We start from the raw sequence: 20303 nt of genomic DNA, 5'->3' as shown, positions 1-20303 counted from the left end.
TATTAAGAATTTCGAATCTTATTTCAAATTTCAAATCTTGTAAATTATTTTGAATATATTGAATTAAATGAGAAGTGAATTAGTCCCTAATTTAGCTACTATTTAATCATTTGAAGAAGTTCATAAATAAACATTTGGTAGGTACTGCTGTTTTTTCTACTATTATAAAAAATTTCAATGAAAACTTATTAGGCACATAAATAAGTAGAACTGAAAAGAACTGATCGTGTGAATTAATTTATTACATGAATTAATAAATGAATGACAGCTCCATTGATCGAAACACAAAGAATCCAAGCATCAATTATGATGGGATATGAAGAAAGAACCAGAACACAATAAGAAATATGCACAATGTTACTTCTTGTTGTGTGAATTGATTCAATTGAAAAACAATTTTTTGGCCACCCTATATGAATGATCATGTGATGATAACTGAATGAAGAATCGAATAATCTTTCAAATAAACTATCACACGACCCCTATTCTCATTTTAGAAAACATCGGTTACGTCATCACGCTCAGATGGATAACGTTATTAGTATGATATCATACGTAAAAAAATCATAAATTGAAAATGAAAATCGACCGGTTTCGGGCCTATTCTCGAAAAAATGAATTTGTTCCATAATCTTGCTCCGCACTAAGTATAAAAAAAAAGACTTGTAGGTACTGAAACGCGGCCAGTAGAGAATGTGCACGGATAAAGCAGCTGGTAGTATTGTGGTCACCTAGGTTTAAAGTCGGAGATAATGTTAACAAAGGTCGTTTTTTAATGTTCAAAATGAGTTATGAAAAAACTTATTTTTCGAGGAAGAATTGGAGAAAAATATCTACTTTTTGATAATTCCTAAAAGCAAATAAGAGCTTTTACAGTATATAAATCGTTATATTAGCAGCATATGGTGCAATGCACAGAAGCAAATGCCATTAGAAAGATGACCACAAGAATTTTGGTGGGAATCAATACCAGTTTCCATAAAAGGGTCCCGACCCCTTTTCACCACTCAGAAGTAGATGTGTTAGGTTAGGTCAAAAGTGAGTGGGTCTATTTGACCCTCTATCGCAACCCGCAATAGTTTATTATGGCTCACACCTATTCCGAATAAACCGAATAAACCAAGCTTCTCAACGAAGCCGATTACCTTATATGATGAGTAGTCTTTCGGGACAGATAGTCCCGAAAGATAGCGGCTCTGCCAAACTCTGAAAACTTGATTTGGTCCTCAGCGGGGCAGACACAAAGTATGTGCTCTGCTGTTCCATCATTTTCCAAACAGAGGCGATGTACACTGTCCTCCGACAGTCCAAGTCTCTGCATATGATAATTCAGACGACAGTGATCTATGAGATGGCTTGTTAAGACATCATCAGGTGTAGGTGTCCTCAAGTTTTTCTCAATGCAATCAAAGGATCTGGTTCGCTTTTCAATCCCTTGAAAGGGTTGAGTTTCTGCTAAATCATGATATTACATATCGATACGAAATATTGTAAGTCGGTTGAGTATCTGTCGTTTTATACGTAGTAAAGAGGCCCAATACCAAGTGCTATATTGTGACGTTAAAAATGACGAATGTGTCATAAAAATTTCCAGCTCCGTTTTCGTCCCCTTAAGGGTAGAGCCCGAGTTCAAGTAAAAGCTCGGCTTGGCTCGGCTCAAATACACCCCCTCTCCGCTAAAACCATTTTCACGGCATTTTCAACAGAACAGGGCGCTGCAGGTACTAGGAACTACTCGTATTAGTGACACTTGAATATTTCAAGATCATTTAGTTGGAAAAACTTGTAACAAATGAATATCTCGCACTTTACAGGAATTGGAAAACTACAATACTGTTGATGATCATATTGAAACACTATCAGTAGCAGAGGACTCGTTTTGAACAATACCTCTTGTGAGATAAATAAGCATTGTTTTGGTATGTACAGTAAATTATACCACTTTATGATTAATATACACAAATACATATGTAGGGCTAATTATATACTGGACATTCAAGGTGTGGAAGGGCATGTCTAATGCTGTATAGCAGAACACAGTTTGGTCAAAAATATAAATATACATAGATATTTGAAATGAATGTTCAAATCAATTTTCAAATACTATACAAATTGAAAACAAAAATACAAATTGAATTTGTTTCTTTTTTGTTTTCAATGGCAATATTAATTCATTAATAATCCTGTATATTATCTTCTCACTCAAATGTCATACTATTCAATTGGACGTGTCATTTTTTCATTCAATAAATCATTTCATTTGACTTGCATATTTTGATTAGGAGTTTACTGGGATTATCAGTCCATTGCTTTCGAAGTTTGAACCCGAATGAATAATTTTTTTAATGTCAAAAGAATCATTTTCCAGACTTAAAGTTCTGTTCCCCGAAATTAAATCGGCCATCATTTGAAGTCACGTTCATTCTCTTCGATTGCAAGCAGCTTACTTGTACACTTAACTTATTGATCTAACTTCCGGAATACGTATAACTCTGAATGTTATGAATTTCAAGAGTCCTGTACCATCTATCGACGAAAAGCGTAACTACTAATAGAGGTAAACGTAACACAAACTTCAAAATTTATCTAGAAATCTTCAATGGAATATCCAGTATTTGGTCAGTGTTGTATGCATGGAAAAATCCAATTTTTTTGAACTTGAGAAGAAAGAGTAAAGTTTTTAATTATCTTTTTCGTATGTTAGTATAAAGATAACAAAATCCGAATCGAAATCCTTCTTGAAATTTCCAATTTACTATGGATTTGGGTCATTTAGGCTCTTTTATCAACACATTGAACAATATTTCTTGTTCGTTTCCTGATCATTAAGTACAATTGTAAATTTCATTTCAATTATATTTGCCAAAATATTGATATTTGATGTACCTATATACTAGGATAACCTGTGAACAATTCTAGTATAAATACAGTACGTTCAACTAACAATGCATCACAATTGGGTGATTTTAAGATGCTGAACCACTAAAAGACTCCTTCATGTCAACATTAACGATAGAACAAACAACGACAATTTTGAGAAGAATCTCAAATGCACACGTAGTCTTTAATAAGTAATAGATTCCATCAGTTTCAGTTAAATGGAAAAGCACCAAATACTAGAAAGTCAGTTCGATACGAAAAATTATAAAAAAAAAATTATCTGACAAACAGTTAGTAAAAACGTGAATGACGGTAAATGATGAAACTGGTATTCTTCAACAATATGATTGAATTGTTGAAATCTTTGGTGTCTACTTGACGCACCTGGATGCATTGACGTCGCGTATTCTTTTCGATTTTACTGAAATTTGTACTATTAAGATTAATGTTTTGGTTCAAATAAAAATGTCTCATTATTCCAAAAAGATTTTATTTTGAGATATTGAGATTTTTAAATATCATTTTTAAATTGCTGGTATTCCAAATGGATTTTGTTGTTTGTACTTAATTTCGAGGCGTTATGAGGATCAGAGAAGTGTGGCAATTTGGTTTCTTGTAGCTGTTTATTATATTGGTGGGTTTCATTTCAGTTGTCTCAGTAGAGTTAGGGTCTATTTACTGTCACAATCATTCTATCACATCAAAACTGCTAATTTCTGTATAAGCATTTATGCACATTTTCAATATTTGGTGACAATCATAACTAAATATTTGAACAGCTGTAAAACTCTGTTTTAGTGGCCTAGCCTTCAATTCTCTTGTATTCAAAAAACACATTGCTATGTGAGGTTTCCACTTGAAAGTTTAGGAATCTGCGACAGGCTATTTTATAGTGAAACACATGTCGCGGGTTTTTAAAATTTCATGTGGGAATCTCACATTTAAAGTAAAGTGTTTTTCATTATTTTATCGGTTTGAAGGAAATAACACAAGTCTGCAAAAAAATATTAAGAGCTGATTTTTTTTTCTGCGAAAATTATTTTCATTCTGTCATAGAATGTTACGTTTTCTGACAATGTATCTATGTTATAGTATATTATGCAACGATCATGTTATGATGGTTATTAAGACACGAGCGTGAACCGGAATACGAAACGAACCGAAGGCGAGTTTTGTATGGTATATGCGAGTGTATTAATAACCATTACATGAGAGTTGCATACGCTATTTTTTCTAAACCCGATAAATAATGAAAAACCATAAATATTATATTTGTATTGAACACATTTACAGTAATTAACTCATATTTTTTTAAAAAAACACAAACTTAATGGTATTATCATGGATATATGAAAACTATAAAGATTCTAATTATATTTATATTGAATATAACAACTGTAATTAATCTGATCTTTTAAAAATATTGGAGTCGATGTTATTCCTTCTATATCGCTGTTTTCAGACATTTTGATAATATAGGTAGGTAATATGAAAACTGATTTTGACAAATAAAGCAATTAGTTACTTAGGTTAGAATCTAGGACAAACAAAGGAACAGGAATCTTGATTGAAAAATTATGGGTTTCTATTGGTTGATAATCTGTATCGTTATGAAAAATCTGTATCATAATGGATATCATTATGAAACGGATTATGGTCATATAAGTGTATTGTTAGAGTACGGGTGTAGAAAAAACAAGTTATCAGCCTGGAAGATTAGTTAAAAGATATTTTTTTTATATTTGTATTTGCGTAACAACACTTATTCTTTTATCTTAAATGCATTCAGTAGTGAGCACTGAACATATTCCTTTTCTCTCCTGGATATATTGATGAAATCGTTCATCCTGCTTTTCACCCACATCTTCTAAATTTTCTGGAGAGTAGTCGAGATGGGGATGAAGATACTTTCAAACTCATTAGGCAACGTACAACTTGAAATTCTTTTAACATGCCTTCGACAATTTTTTTGTACGTTTGTTCGTATGTTTGTTTGAAGGTGGTTGATAATGTTTCGTGGAGTATTTCATCAGTTCGTACTTCCATCGTCTAATATAATATAAATTGATTTGAAATCCCTGAACTAAATGGGAAACATCTGTATATCGAAAATCCACTCACACAGGACAGTATCTGAACCAGAAATCCAACCACCATCAATCAACTGAGATAGGAATTATCAATACTCTACTAGACCGTGCCTTCGGGCTCTGTGATACAAAGGAAGGTCTCGAAAAGGAACTAGGCATCATCAAAAACGACCTTCAACGGAATGTTTACTCCAGAGTGATGATAAAACAGGCTTTAGCTAGAAGACAGCAGGAGCTCCACAAGGAAGAGAAGCCGCCACAACCAGTACTTGCACTTCCCTACATCAGAGCATTATCGGAAAGGATAAGGATTGGGTCCAAGTATTACATCATGGCCTGCTTCAGATCTGGGAACACTATCCGTAGCAGCCTCACGAAAACTAGGCCACCAAACGCGGACTGCGATTCCAAGAATTGCATTTACCGGATACCCTACGAGTGCGGAGAATCATACATCGGTGAAACTAAGAGGCCATTGAGAGTTCGCATTGCTGAGCACAAGAAATACACACAGCGAGGAGAAACCGGCAAATCCGGAATAGGAGAGCATGTTTGGACTCATCAACATGATATCAAGTGGGCTCAAGCTGAAATCATCCACAAAGAGGAATGAACTGGTTTAGGAAAAAATTCAAAGAAGCCGCGTATATGTTGTCCAACAACACATTTAGTCAAGCCAGCGTAGAGATACGTAACATATGGAAACCTCTAATCAATCAAAAAACGACCAACTTCCGTCAAACGGTCATCTCCCGCTAAAACCAGTGAAGCGAAGAGAGGGAAGAGGGGAAAGGTGAAAGCACTCGAATGACCTATAAATAGTCAGATCTCGGAGATACAAGTCCAGTTATCACCCTAAGACGATTGTGGATACTAACAATCGAAACGTCGTGACGTAACGTAACTTTGGAATCTTTCAATTTTTATTTTTCATTTTTCGTTAATAATATTTTCAATTTTCAGCTTCTACTAATATTTCAATTTTTTGGTTGTAGCTTGTATGTTATTTTCATAATTTCAGTTTTTATAATTTCATTTTCGGTTAATTTTTTAATTTTTTTTGGAGATTTCGAATCAATTTATATTATATTAGACAAAAGTAATCCGAACTGATGAAATAATTTGTTTGTAGTAAGGTATGGTCTTTCTGATTGCCAAAAAAATTCTTTATGATCTCTTTGAAGGCAATCCAGCCTTCTCTCTGAGGATCCGTCGTGGTTGTGATGAATTGTGGATCAGTCATAAGCCGTCTTATATCTGGTCCAACGAAAACACCTTCCTTCAACTTTGTCTTTGAGAGGATATTGAGTATTTGAAGCAATTTCCATCTCTTGGAATCGACTTTACAAATTGCTTCATCATTCTCAACTTCATTTGAAGCGGTGGTAGAAGAACTTTATGAGGAGGTACCAAAGTTTCATGCAGGATGTTTGCCAACGTTCGACTCCTTCGGAGGCCAACACTTCAATCCAGTGGTTTGCGGGGTCTCTATTGTCCCAAAGACACAAAAAGCAGAGGAATTTGGTAAACCCAAATTGTTGCCCGAGCAGCATGCCCAATATTTTTAAATCATCTCACACTTGCCAACCGTGGCACTTATATTTTAATTTATAAAGAAGCAATTCCAGGTTCTTATATGTTTCCTTGAGGTGTACGAAATGACCGACAGGAATAGAGGCATAGAAGCCGCCATTGTGGAGCAGAACTGCTTAAAGGCTTCTTTTTGAAACATCTATGAAAATACACCACTGTGCTGGGTGATATGAAATATTATATGTATCTGTGAAATCTTCAATAGCAGCACAATAAACAAACTCGTCCTTCTGTTCAAAGTAGGACACAGGGCGTTTTTTATTTACAAAATAATGATAGTTATGGCCTGTATACATTTAAAAACAGTAATCAAAAAGAAAATTATTTCTATTTATTCATGACTTCAAGTTAGCCTAAAAACCCTTTTTATATAATTTTTGTGTTTTGCAAAATAACCTGACGTTCTGTATTCTTTTAGTTTTCACAACACCTATATACATAGAGATCAGTTGAAAAAATCCACACACTTTTTGTTGCAAACTTGTCTAATCTGTGAAAATTCTGAATTCCTTTCTAAATGCGAATCCAGAGCCCGTAATCCAAGAAATAACAATTTTGAACAACTTACACATTCTGATATACCGAATTCGGGAAACTAAAGTATTTGAACCTTTAGCTTTACTCGAATGATTTTTCATTGACTGTGGCCTACCTAAGTTAACTATAAAAACTTAAATTGGTACATAGCTTGAAAGAAGTTCTGAACATTTTTTAATTACCTTATAGAATACGTTCAAGAAATGAAAGTAAAACTAAAGAGTACTCAACAGAAACTGTCTTTCTCGAAGTAACCAATCCAAGTAACACGGTGATGACCCATTAATTTGAAAGCCCGTTGGGCATCTTCCGAGAACATAACGGGCAACCCTTTTCAATCCTCTATGCTACCCTTGCTAACAACAACCGCAAAGATGGCAGTCACTACTTAATCGAAAGATGTTATCCTGGAAATCGAATACCCTTGAAGTTTGATTATGTTTATCTTCCGAGTTGCTGCTTAGAAATACTGCGTTCCGCTCATGTCCTTTTAACTCTATACGGCCAAGAAAAACATGTAGATGAACCCATACGCGGAACGTAAAAGGTGAATAAATGATTTTTGGGGTATACATTCATATTTCAATAACAGAGTTATAGTCAGAAAGCTGGCAATTGTTTCGTAGAACCTTTTCATCTGATTCATTTTCTGATTTCAGTTGAAAAGTTTATACTTACCATGTTTTCCACTCGGAAAAATATTTAAGCCCGTCTTTGATCATCTTGAGATCATCAGTTGACCATAAGTTTTTCGATACTTGCACTGAATTCACATAAATGATTTACTGAAGAAAAACTTAATCATAACATTGAACCAGATGTTAATTCTGTGTCTGTAATGTTCCGGCTTTGAGATGAGAATTAAATCAATTTGTAGCTGCTAATATCTTGACAGAAACCTGTTTATGAAATTGTTCAATGATAAAGAAAATCAAACACAAAGCAGATGATAATAATATGATAAAGATTGATATAACCAATGAAGATTACGTTGAAAAATCCCTAGATTTTTTGATTTTGAAATCATACAATAATCCAAGGGAAGATTCTTTTACCAAATACAGAGGAAACCTCAAAGTCCATGGAGCTGGTAATGAATGAAAGTATTAAACGCAAAACAGTTATGAATCCACAAAAACCCAAACTTCATTCCATTTTTGAAGGGAGTGAAGTTTAAGATATTTGTCTTTCAGACCTATGTTGTCCTTTGTAACGTCTTAATTTGTGAAAAGGTCTCAGAAACACTCAAAAAAGGAATTTGAATCTCCACTAATGAATATCAAGCCGCGTTTGAATATGAATGAACCAATTAGAGAACAATATGTTTCTGTTGACGAAAAATTAATATCATTTGTAAAGGCGGTGACATCTTCTCGTACGAGGATGCCATCTATGGGAACGACTATCCTCGAATTTCATAGATAAACAACCCTCCCCAAGGCGATCAGTTGGAAAGCCAAGCTTCGACATCGATCGCCGAAAGAGATTTGTCCTCTCTCTTTCACTGCAAGTCAGCTAGATGGACTTGTGATTCAACAACAGATAACGCTGTTTCGACCCATCAGGTCTCATCAGTGGAGCTAGGCTGAACCTGTCCTAAAAAGGACAATCCTGAAAGTGAAGGCGTAGGAGACGATGTCATCGCCTTTACTTTTTCAAGCTCATCCTGATGAGACCTGGTGTGTCGAAACAGCGCTGTCTGATATTGGATTACAGTGCATCTATTAATTAAAACTGTATTATAAAACAATGATAAAAATAAAATAAAAACAACAATAAAAATTAATTGGCGCTCCGGGGCGACTTCATTGATTCCAGTGGCGCATTTGCTTTTTCAGCTGCAGGAAAACCCGGAAAAACCTGCAGCACCACATCATCTGAAGATCTTGATCTAACAATCTCTTATAAAACAAAATGTAGGGTGTATCCAGAGGCTCCAATAAATTCAATACATCACCAGAACACTTCGTGACACGACTATCGTCAAACTTAAACCAGTCCGTTTCTTCTTTGACCAAGGCGTAATAATGACCAAATTCAGCGCCAGATCCACAGTGAACAATGACTATTAATTATCATTTGATTTGAAAATATATTTTCTATTTTTCCGCAATTTTTTTCTGAAATACTAGAAATGGTTTAGCACCTCTTAAGCAGAAACCATGTCCATCCAGTAGTAAATTATAGTCATGTGGGGTAAATGTACGCAATTTCTCAATTGAGAAAAAAGAAATGAAACTTATTGCACATAGATCACAAGTAAATATGCCAATCTCGTAACTGGTACAGGCTTCGTGCCACCAAAATTTACAAATTGTATACTCAATCCACACTTCAGTCGTATCTCCGTACTTTTCTCGAAATAACGGACAATAGTATTCTTGTTTCGCAGATTCATCTGTAGCCTTATCTTTCCTAATATTATATATTCTTTGGATTGATTTTGGTTTTCATGCCCATCTTTGGTGTTCTAATCTTCTTAGATTTTTTATCAACTTGTTTTTGTTTCTCCTCCAACTTGTTTTAAAGAGAACTATTGGTGATTATTTCCGATTTGCTAGAATTTTTGCGTCGAGTCTGACTGTGTATCGCCTTTGGTAATGGGCTTATATCGATTAAGGAAATATGGGACTGGTTATCATTCGAAATGTTACGAAGAATAGAGAGCAAAATAATTTGTTGCTCCTGAAATTCTTCTATTTTGTACAATGGATCTGAAAGTGCGTACCGTTGTCAAGGTAGTGTTGAACTTTGTTGATTATGCACTTCAGCAATAGTTGCAATAACGTGTTGTTCAGCCAGTGATGTACTTGGTTGACGATGTGTTTCAGCAATAGTCAAAATCTCTTGCGTTTCTGTCATATCGGCAGACGTAGAAGCATTTGATTCTTGTGCAATAGATGCAATAGCTAAAGCTCGATGACTTTGTCTATCTTGAATTTCTACTGTAGTTACAGAATTTGAAGTAGATGGATTTTGAGTGACAGATTCAGATGGACAAAACATATCCGTAACTCAGGATGGTGCGAAGTCTGCTTCGGTAAACAAGGTGTCATTGTATGGATATATTCCAGTGACCCTGAATGCGAAAGCTGTGTTACCAACAGTTGCAACTTTTCTGAAGGCTTTGTCGAAAATCGAAGATACTTGGTATTGATTAATAGATCTACCGGGATGTTGTGCCATCCATTCATCAGCTTCTATTGCTCACTGATTTTTCAGAGGACTGTAAATGACCCTATCCAAGGGCTGTAGCTTGTGACTGCTGTGAGTTGGCAATGTAAGTACAATGATGTTATTCTGTCTGCAATACAACGTAGCTTGCAGAGTAATGTGGCTTGAATATGCGGCAGGTCTCGACAAGTTGTCAACTGTGTATTCGCACGCTGTTCACTTCGGACACTCACCCGCTGCGTACGGTTACCCTACATGACTCAAGACATGTTTATATCTCGAAACTGTATCTGTATCTGTAGAGTAGGGAGGGTGTAAGCCCACAGCACTTAGGCCACATGTGACCCATTGTACATCCTCCCGAGGAGTTGTCCTCCTAGGTCATCGTCCATCCTGTCCTTTCCAGGAAGGTGGACATGTCACTGGGAGGTGTAGACCAAGGCTCGCTGAACACACACTTTCTTATTGACGATAACTCCGAGCACTCGCATAGGACAGTCTCATCTTCCTGTTCACACATCCTGCATAGATGTGTGTCCACTAGCTCCATATTATGGAGGTGTTTCCTAAGTTGACAGTGGCCAGTCAGAAATCCTACTGTTAAGCGTAGATATTTCCTGGTCATCGCCAGATGTTTCTTCGGTACCAGCTTCCCAGGGTCGTCCAAGGTGATCCTGACAAGATTGCATCCGTTGATTCAATCCCATCTCTTTGGGTATTAAGCATGGGTGTAACATTTAGCTTGTTTCGCAATTGTCAAAGTCATTAGGCCGTAGGTGCCACTTGGTCCTAAAATTCTTAGTCCAGCCGCTTCCTTGGCTAAAGAGTCGGCAATGCGATTACTTTTACTCCTGTCTTGAAACTATTTTCATTCAATAACAGTTTTTATTCTTGCAGTTACAGTGAAAAGCCAATGAAATTTTTTGAGTTTATTGCTAGCTGAAATTTATCATAGATAACCCAGAGAACAAAATTCATAATAATAGTTTATTCGATCATCGCTAGTCGGTTAAAAGATTTTGGATATTCACTGCGACCTGTGTTAGAAGTCGCACGTTGAAAGGTTAAACCTCGTTAATCCTCCATTCGCAGTTTCGTCTTCCAATAGGTAACTTTCGTGAAGGGGCGAGGTGGTTAACAAAAAAACATATTCTTACCAAAAAAAAATCTCATGCTAATAATAATAATAATAATAATAATCGATTTTATTGCCAGAAAATCACAACATATACATATAGATACCTATACATATGATAAAGTGAAAGAAAAGTAGATATATATATATATACATACATATATATACACATATATATAACATTTACATTTCTGACAAAAGGCAGAGTTCGTGCTTTCTCAAAAGGAGTTGAGAAGCAGCGCTCTTCCACTCAACCTGCAAATTACTTCCAACAGACGGTTATAATGATCACATTTTATCAGATTTCTACTTTAGGTAAAAACTATACGGAAATTGATCCCTGGATAATTAACTAATAAAAAAAAGGAAAATTAAAATATGAAAAATAAATAAATTTTTCTAACTATCTATTGGAAATATTACACAGACAAGTAATGATAATTATATTGTTCAAAGTTACATAGATGATATCAGCACAGTAATAATTATTCAAGAAATTGGAGATCTAAACCATCAAGTAGAATCAGTTTCAGTTTTTTCCGAAAAGAATAGATTGACATATGTTTCATTTCATTGGGGATAGCAATATAAAGGGTAGCTATATTATACGAAAATGATGATTTGAACAACGAGGTTTTATGTTTCGGAATTGTAATGTTATTTTTATTACGTACATTGATATTGTGCTGGTCAAGTCTGACTTTTACCTTATTATACAAATATGAAGGTTTCTTCAGTGCTAGGATTTTATGATAAAGGCTGCAGCAATGTAAAATCCTGCGTTTATCCATTGGTAGCCATCCAAGTTTAGAAAGATGAGTTGATATATGTTCCCGTCTTCGTAACCCACATATTAGACGCACACACGAGTTTTGAATTAATTGAATACGTCGACTGTCAGAACGTAGAATAGCAGGACCGTAAATACAATCAGCAAAATTTAATTTTGAAATGACTAGGGACTCGCATAAGGTGATTTTACTCTTTTTGATTAGTATATTTCTATTGGTATAAATTAATTTCAAACAGCAAAAGGCATTTCTTATAAGTTTAGAAACGTTGTTGGGAAAGAAAGTTTTTGTGTTTATTAAATCTCATATCCGTGTCTAAAGTTACCCCTAAGACTTTTCTCCGAATCGCTGAACAGTAGTGGGTTTCCATCAATTTGCAGCGAAATTTTACCTGAAATCCTAGTTCGCACCGTATTCTTTGTATTCTTTGGAGGTCCTCATTTATCTTTCCACATGCATATTGCGCATCGTTCTCAGCGTAAAAATGACGTTTACAATATGCTAGATACGTATGAAATTGTGACGTATAGACCGTATAGACCCCTGTATTTACGGGAGTTGGTAGTGATGTCTCATTATCTATCGTCACAACTTGAGACCGGTATGACAAGTAATTTGCTATAAGACTTACAGAGTTATAACCGAGTCCAATATAATGAAGCAAAGATATTAATAATTGATGATTCACTCTATCAAACGCCTTAGAGTAATCCAATAAGACTAAAACATAAAGTTGATTGTTATCAATTGAATGATAAATATCATCTGTCACTCTTAGCATCGCGGTTGTGCAGCTATGTCTTCGCCGGAACCCTGACTGATGTTCCGGGATAATGTTAAAATCAGTTAGATGTACACGTAATTGTTCATTTAGGATTTTTTCCAAGCACTTCGATAAAACACACAGAATATTAATGGGTCTCAAATCATTAAAACCTTGACGATGGGCGATTTAAGCTAAAGGCCTGACGACAGCACGTTTCCATACCGATGGGTAAACGCTATTTTCAATAATGTAATTGAAAATATGGCATAAATATGGCAGAATATCAGGACAACAGTAAAGCAACATTTTGATGCTAATGTGATCAACACCCACAGCATTGGACTAAATTGACAGCAAATGTTTGTAAATATGTGATTCATCAACGTTGGAAAAGTTGAACTGTTCAACATTTGGTAAAATACTGGTTTTTAAGAATTGCATAATTTGTTCATCAGGAAAGTGTTTAGTTTCTTGATTTACAAAGAAATTATTTATTTCATCTGGGTTGCATAAGTGATTTGGTATAACATTTGATTTTTCGCCATAGACGCTTATGTTATTTAATTCTTTCCACATGTTATTATTGTTTTTTATCTTATACTCTAGATAACTATTTTTTTCGACTCTCACAGCTCGGTTAATCTCATTTCTCAACAATTTATAATAGTTCCAATCCCTCGAACTTTTGAACTTTACTTGTGCCCTATCACGCAGTTTCATCATTTCCTTTAAGTTATAAGTGAGCCAAGGTGCTTTCTTTTTTGAAATTCTCACAGATTTTATGGGTGCATGAATATTAAACAAATTTATAATGCAATCATTCAAAATATTTACTTTTTGATCCACGTTTGGAGCCAATAAAATTGGAGAGAAGTCAGTAGAGATCGTTTCGAAATTGTACCTCGTCCAAGTTCCGAAAATATCTAAACTTATACATGAAAGGTATAAATTTAGTTTTTATATTTTTAATTTCACAAGATACTAAGCAATGATCTGAGATTAACGAGCCTTCACCTTATGTTTTGAAATATGCAAATTTTCATTACAAATTATCAAATCACGTATTTTACTCGTTGTTTGAGTATTTCTTGTAGGTTGATCTACGATTTGTTTCAATTCAACTGACTCTAAAATGCAACAAAGTTGTTTTACACCATTCCTACTTACATCCAAAAAATCAAGGTTGAAATATCCAGCGCAAATTAAATAATCGTATTTGGGAGCTAAATCACCGAGTATCTGTTCAAATTCCATTAAAAATAAATGCTCATCGGTGTCCGGAGGTCGGTAAACTGTACCCAAACCAATTGTTTTGTCCTCATAAGAAAAACTTAACCATAATTGCTCGGTTTTCACTATCTCTAGGTTTTTTATTGCATGGGAATTCATTGACGAACTGACATAAACTAATAACCCACCACCTCTTTTGTTGAGTTTATTTCTATCACGCCGGTAAATTGAATATCCCGGCAATGAAATTATGTCATCTGTTATGTTGCTATTAAGCCATGATTCTGAATACATGATAATACAGGCAGTTGTATGAGTTTGTCGAATTTGTCAACTCCATCCACCCTTTCCTCGAATTCACCACTGAGATAAAACTGAATAACGCAATGAATATTCAAGACAATGAACAAGATTTTGCGATATTCCCCACAAAGCATGTTATACGGACGTGGTCACACATAATTCCTCAACTCGTTCGCATCAGCATAAAGTAGAATTCAATATTGTGTTTCACAGACTATTGAATAATCCACTTCCTCAAAAGTGTGAATTCAGATAATGGATAAGTGTATCCTACTCTTCAGGACCTTGTAAAGAAAAGGGACGAAAGTTCTTGATTATTCAATATTTCTTGTCAAAGAAAGTAGCATAAATAAATAATTTGTGGGAAAGATGAAAATTCGAAAAGTGTAGATTACTGAAATACCTTGATTTTAATTATTTTTTTTCTTTCTCCCTTGGTTTACAGAAGTTTTTTGCTTGAGTTTCACACATGAGAACCTGGTTCGACGAACTTGGTTCGCACGAACCAGGTTCGTCATTTGTTTATCTGTGTGTGTCATGTTTAAACGAACCAAAATCGCCACAATTTTTCACGAACTTGTCTTCTATCGGATTGGAAAACTTTTGTTCGGTTCGCCGGCAGGGCGCACCTGTGTGGAGGAGGGGAACCGTTGTCACAACTTAGTGCAGATGCTTGGAACACTTGCAGTAAGATAGCCTCATTGTTGATAGAGAAATGAAACTTTCTATGTTTTTTACCACTTTCATTCGTAAGTAAAGTTACTGCAGTTTCATTCTATACGGACATTTTCAAACTCATACAATAAACTGAATCTAGAAAAGTCATTCTTGAATAATTGGTGTAATGGTTCACATTGTTCTCTCTCTCTCTCTCTCTCTGCTGGAATGGAACTTGTGAAATGGCAAATCGTTGTTCACAATCCCCTACACAATGTATAGGGAGTGACGAAACAAGAACTTGGTTCGCCGAACCGATCCAGTTGAACCAGGTTCTCACGTGTGTAAGCCGCTTTAGCGATGTCAATATCTTTGCTCTCCTCTGATTGTATTTTTACTTAGATCATTTGCACAAATATAATAATATTGTTATCGATATATCAGAAAGCCCTGATTGCAAGTTTCCATTCACTATCAATTTTTGATTTGATCAAGTATTTCAATGGCAAACCTTTTTTTTATGTGTGATTTGTAATTTGTACTCATGGGTTCAAGAGAAATCGAAAACAGTTGACCCCGCAGGACAACCTGCAGCTCCGGGAGCTAGATTTCAGTGACATCATCAACGAATTTTTGTCGAAAAGAGCTTATAAAGTTACATTCTTTAACGCGGTATTTAGTTTTTAATGAAGTGTATTTCACTTCAACAAAATTATACATTCTTTGTTGAAATAATTTTATTTGCTGACAATGAATTTTTGAATGACTTGACAAAAGGAATTTCTTTCATTTGAAAGTTAAGTGGCCCGGGGCCAACACTCCTTCGTTGCCCCGGGCCTGCAGACTTCCAAATCCGGTCCTGGCCATAATGCATGCACGCGTATGACTGACTCTCATAGATGGTAGACTATACATCACTTTTCGTCTCCTGTATGCGGGACAAAAGTGTCTCATTTTCTCCCGGTTACATAACACTAACGCGCAGACTCTTTTTTCCCTAGGTGCGTAATATACTATTTTGGTTTTGAATATTTTTATTCAAAACAAACTGATTGCCATCTCCGCATGATTTGCCAGAGAAGGAACATAATTTAACCGTTCTTCACCAACAGCAAACATAACTGTAATATAACTACGACAAAGCAATTATAATATTTATGAGCATCATTCTAATTGTTTTCTTGTTTTCCATCTTGAATTCAAGTAAATTTATTTCAGTTGGTTGAACTAACAACAAACTGGAAATACATTCAATAAATTACATTTCCTACCAGATTCTTTTACGGTGACTTTAAGAGATAAAAATGGCGAATAACCCAACTAGATAATATCGTACTTTTTCTCTGTGTGAAGTTTCGAAGGAAAATGTTCGATAAAAGTCTTATAACCTCAAGAATGATATATATTTTTCCAAGAAAAGTTTTTGCTTTCTCTGAAACTCACATTTTACTGAACGGATCGACTTTAGCAGGGAATGGCCCACTGGGAGAAAAACCGCAAAATACAATAAGGAAGGAAGAACTGTCATATCAGCTTGTGTGGATTATAAGTTTTCCATATTGAATGTGAATCTAAGTTTCCATTTTCATCTCATTTTCATTTATAATTTTCTAACGAACACTTCACTGCATTTGTAATTTCGTTTTCTGAATATTTCATTAAAAAGTATCATTGATCACAATTGAAACCGAGATTTGTTGGAGAGTGAATTAGGTTTCTTATTTAATTACCATCTCATTCAATTGTACGAGGTAATATTTTATAAACTGAAATATATAAGACTTTATTACTCCTTTTATCTTTCTCTTTTTATCCGACGTATATTTATAAATAATTTCAGCTCATCAACTCATATACTAATAATATCTATTAAACTCAGCCATTGTGAACTTTTATAGGACTCAGTGTTACTATCTTCATTCGGATTTGAAAGCCGTCAAACCCGAATGAAGATTGTAACACTGAAAATCTCGGCGGCGAAAGCGTCAACCAATTTATTCGATTTCAAACGCTGAGTTGAGTCAATGTTTTCAGTTTTCACTTGAGTGATTTTTGCTTCTTACCGTATAAGCGACGCGCAGATATTTTCAAGGTCATAAACGGTAAGAAAATCAAACTTCTCTACCTAACAATCACCAGTTCTCCAATTACAGATGTTAACAAGTACCATTTGACCAATTTGAGATGTATAGAATTGTCCTATTTTTTTTCATTTCCTTAAAATTAGAGTTCAAAGTATCGAATTTTAACGTAAGTATAGCTCTTTAGAATAAATTTCGAGATCGACCGCATAAGCCTTGCCGCTAATCGCAATTGCCTGTCTGCCACGTGCTCGATCAGAGAAATTTAGAGTTAAATGTACATTGTTTGACATGGTGAGTAAGCAAAATAAACTATATTTCTGATATTGAATATTTTACTTCAGGATGTGATCAACATAGGGGAGAGAGTGTGAACACTTGGTATTTTCTTTTTTTTAGGTTGATTTTGTATTCAGTATATCATAAAATTTCTAAGAATAATGTATAACATATTTTATTGTTTCAATATTGTATTTCTTCATTTTTGAAATCTTTTTTAGGTCAATTGGTAAGGCATTGGAAAATTTGGGACCAAAAAAAAGAAAGTTCTTTGTGTTAATGTTTTTAAAGGATTGGACATTAACATTCATGTTAGTGGTAGACCTGTTTATCCTAATATTTTTCTGGTTGAATTTCTCTTGATTTATGAACATTCTCTTCAAACATTGATGAGTGTATAATAGTTTAACATTTAATATATTCGCTTACTGATATAGCTTATCGGTGGAAAAACGTTTATTTTTGTTCAGAATGATTTTTAATAGTGTGATTTGTGTTGTTTGTATAATGTTCAGTGTTTTGTTGAAAGCTCCACCCCATATTGTGATGCAGTAAGACAGAATTGATTCGACTAGGGAGTTGTAGAGCATCATGAGGTGTTTTCTGGAGAGGATGTCTCTCAGAGAATTATTAAAACTGTGTATAAGTATTGTAAGGCATTTGTTTACATGCATGATATTATCAGACAATTGAATGCGTTGGTCTAGGACTACCCCTAAATATTAATTGATGATACTTTTTTAATAGTTGAACACCCACATACATTTATGTTCATAGAGTGTAAAGACAACAAATTCAGTCTTATCGATATTTAGGGTGAGCTTATTTAAATTTAACCATGCATATATTCTGTAAATTTTTTTCGGTGGTGTATTTAACATCCTCCCAATTTTTTTCCGCGCAGATGAAGGCTGTGTCGTCAGCATAACAAATAAAATGTCCTAGACCACCTATTTTTGCTACATTGTTCATGTACACAAGAAACAGTATTGGGTCCAACACTGTTCCTTGAGGCACCTCGATTTTCATTATTGACTCCGAACTCACCTCATTTCCAATTTTTACTCTCGTGACTGTATTTGTTGAATAATTTGACATAAGAATTTGTGGGAGACCACGAATGCCGTAGTGACTCAATTTGCTTAGTAGAATTTCGTGTGATACTGTGTCAAAGGCCTTAGCGAGGTCTAGGAAAACTGCTATGCATTTCGATGATTTGTCCAGGGCCTCGACTGTTTGGTCTAGAAAATCAACTACTGCGTTTTTGGCGTTTGAATTTTAGATGAAACCATACTGCCTGTCAGTAATGACGTTATGTCTACGAAAAAATTCCGTCAATCTTTTTTTAACTACATGTTCAAAGATTTTTGCTAGATTGTTGATGCCGGATATTGGCCTGTAGTTATTTATTTTAAAAATCGGAGTGATGAGTGATTCTTTCCATGGTTTTGGAATGTTTCCACTAGTAAGACATAAATTAATTATATGGATTAATGGGTGTATTATGTACTCATGTATAGTTCTTGTAGTTTTCACAGAGAGTTTATCTGGGCCCGAGGAACATTTATTTTTTAGTTTTGATAGATGAATAATAATTTCGTTTTTCGTTACCGGTTCAAGAAAAATGGTTGGTTTCAAATCACTACTTGGTATTTTCTTAGACATATTTATACCCAAGTTCGTAAAGAATTCATTAAATATATTTGCTTTATCTTTATTATTTGTTAATATTTCACCGACTTCACTGGTTATTGGAGTGTTGTCTATTTGTTTATTTGATTTTTTTATTCTGCCCTGTTATATCATTGATGACCGTCCAAACTTGTTTATACTCGTTTCCTGGTTCTGCTATTTTATTTTGATAAAATTAATTTTTTGTTGTTTTGATCAAGGTATCAAGTTTATTTCTGTATTCTTTGTATTCTTTTTCAGCTTCGTTTGAGAAATTTCTAATAAGTTTTCTTTTTCATGGTTAAGATTCGTTGATAGGTATTTTCTTGTTTGATTGTAGATATTTTCTTACAATTTATCGAGGTGGTTTTATTAATTTGATTCTGGAGTTTTGGATTATATTCAGAATACTTATATCCTTAATGATTTTAAATCGTAGTCAATGGAGATGTATAACTCACCAATTCGATGATTTTTCCTTCCTGATTTTCCAATATGGACAAATAAATGAAGTTGTTCTTTTTATCTTGTGCTTCCTTCTTCAATATTGTTGGGAACGTGTCAACTCTGCGAAGTTCTATCATATTTCTAGGGCAGTAGTGTATCACCGAGTAAGATTCATCACTGAAACATAAATGGATTTTCAACAGTTAAGCAACTATGTTGCTAATAATAGTAATAAATGGCTCTTAGTACAGTTTTCCGGAGCTATCTTCTGTTCACTAAAGAATGAATGAAATTACCAGAGATGTTTATCAATTACTTTGATTTTCAATCTTCTCAAATGATTCAAAATACGAAAAAGCTGAAATGAATTATAGGAGGATAAAATCATGAATATATATATATATATTTCAAATTTGATGGAAGTTCGTTTGAATTCAACTGATGTGAAAAAATGGTTACGTCTATAAAGGATCCTAATAATAAATATGTAAGAACGTAATTCAATAACCTTCAATACATGTAACACTTTTCACTCTAATTTTACTTTACAATTATTTTGCTATTTCATTTGTTACTACCGCTTCCATCCTATTGGCATGTCTTACTCAGAATCAGATCACACGAAATCAGATCTCTAATAGTATTTCTTCTAGAATTTCGTGGTACGTA

General features: G+C 34.5%; 1 protein-coding gene across 2 annotated transcripts in view; it reads right to left on the bottom strand.

Moving 5' to 3' along the window:
- Positions 1–20303, bottom strand: part of Exn (Ephexin) — a 134787-nt gene that overhangs the window by 27602 nt on the left and 86882 nt on the right. For both annotated transcript variants that reach the window (XM_074175172.1, XM_074175171.1), the window contains exon 11: positions 19649–19811. In XM_074175172.1, the coding sequence (XP_074031273.1) occupies positions 19649–19811 (163 nt within the window). The remainder of the gene's footprint in view (positions 1–19648; positions 19812–20303) is intronic.

This window comes from Leptinotarsa decemlineata, unplaced genomic scaffold, assembly GCF_025532065.1.
Source record: "Leptinotarsa decemlineata unplaced genomic scaffold, Ldec_3_MD MMD2_tig00000882_RagTag_RagTag, whole genome shotgun sequence".
Taxonomy (NCBI): domain Eukaryota; kingdom Metazoa; phylum Arthropoda; class Insecta; order Coleoptera; family Chrysomelidae; genus Leptinotarsa; species Leptinotarsa decemlineata.
The sequence above is the reverse complement of the archived record's forward strand: the minus strand, read 5'-3'. Positions and strand labels throughout refer to the sequence as shown.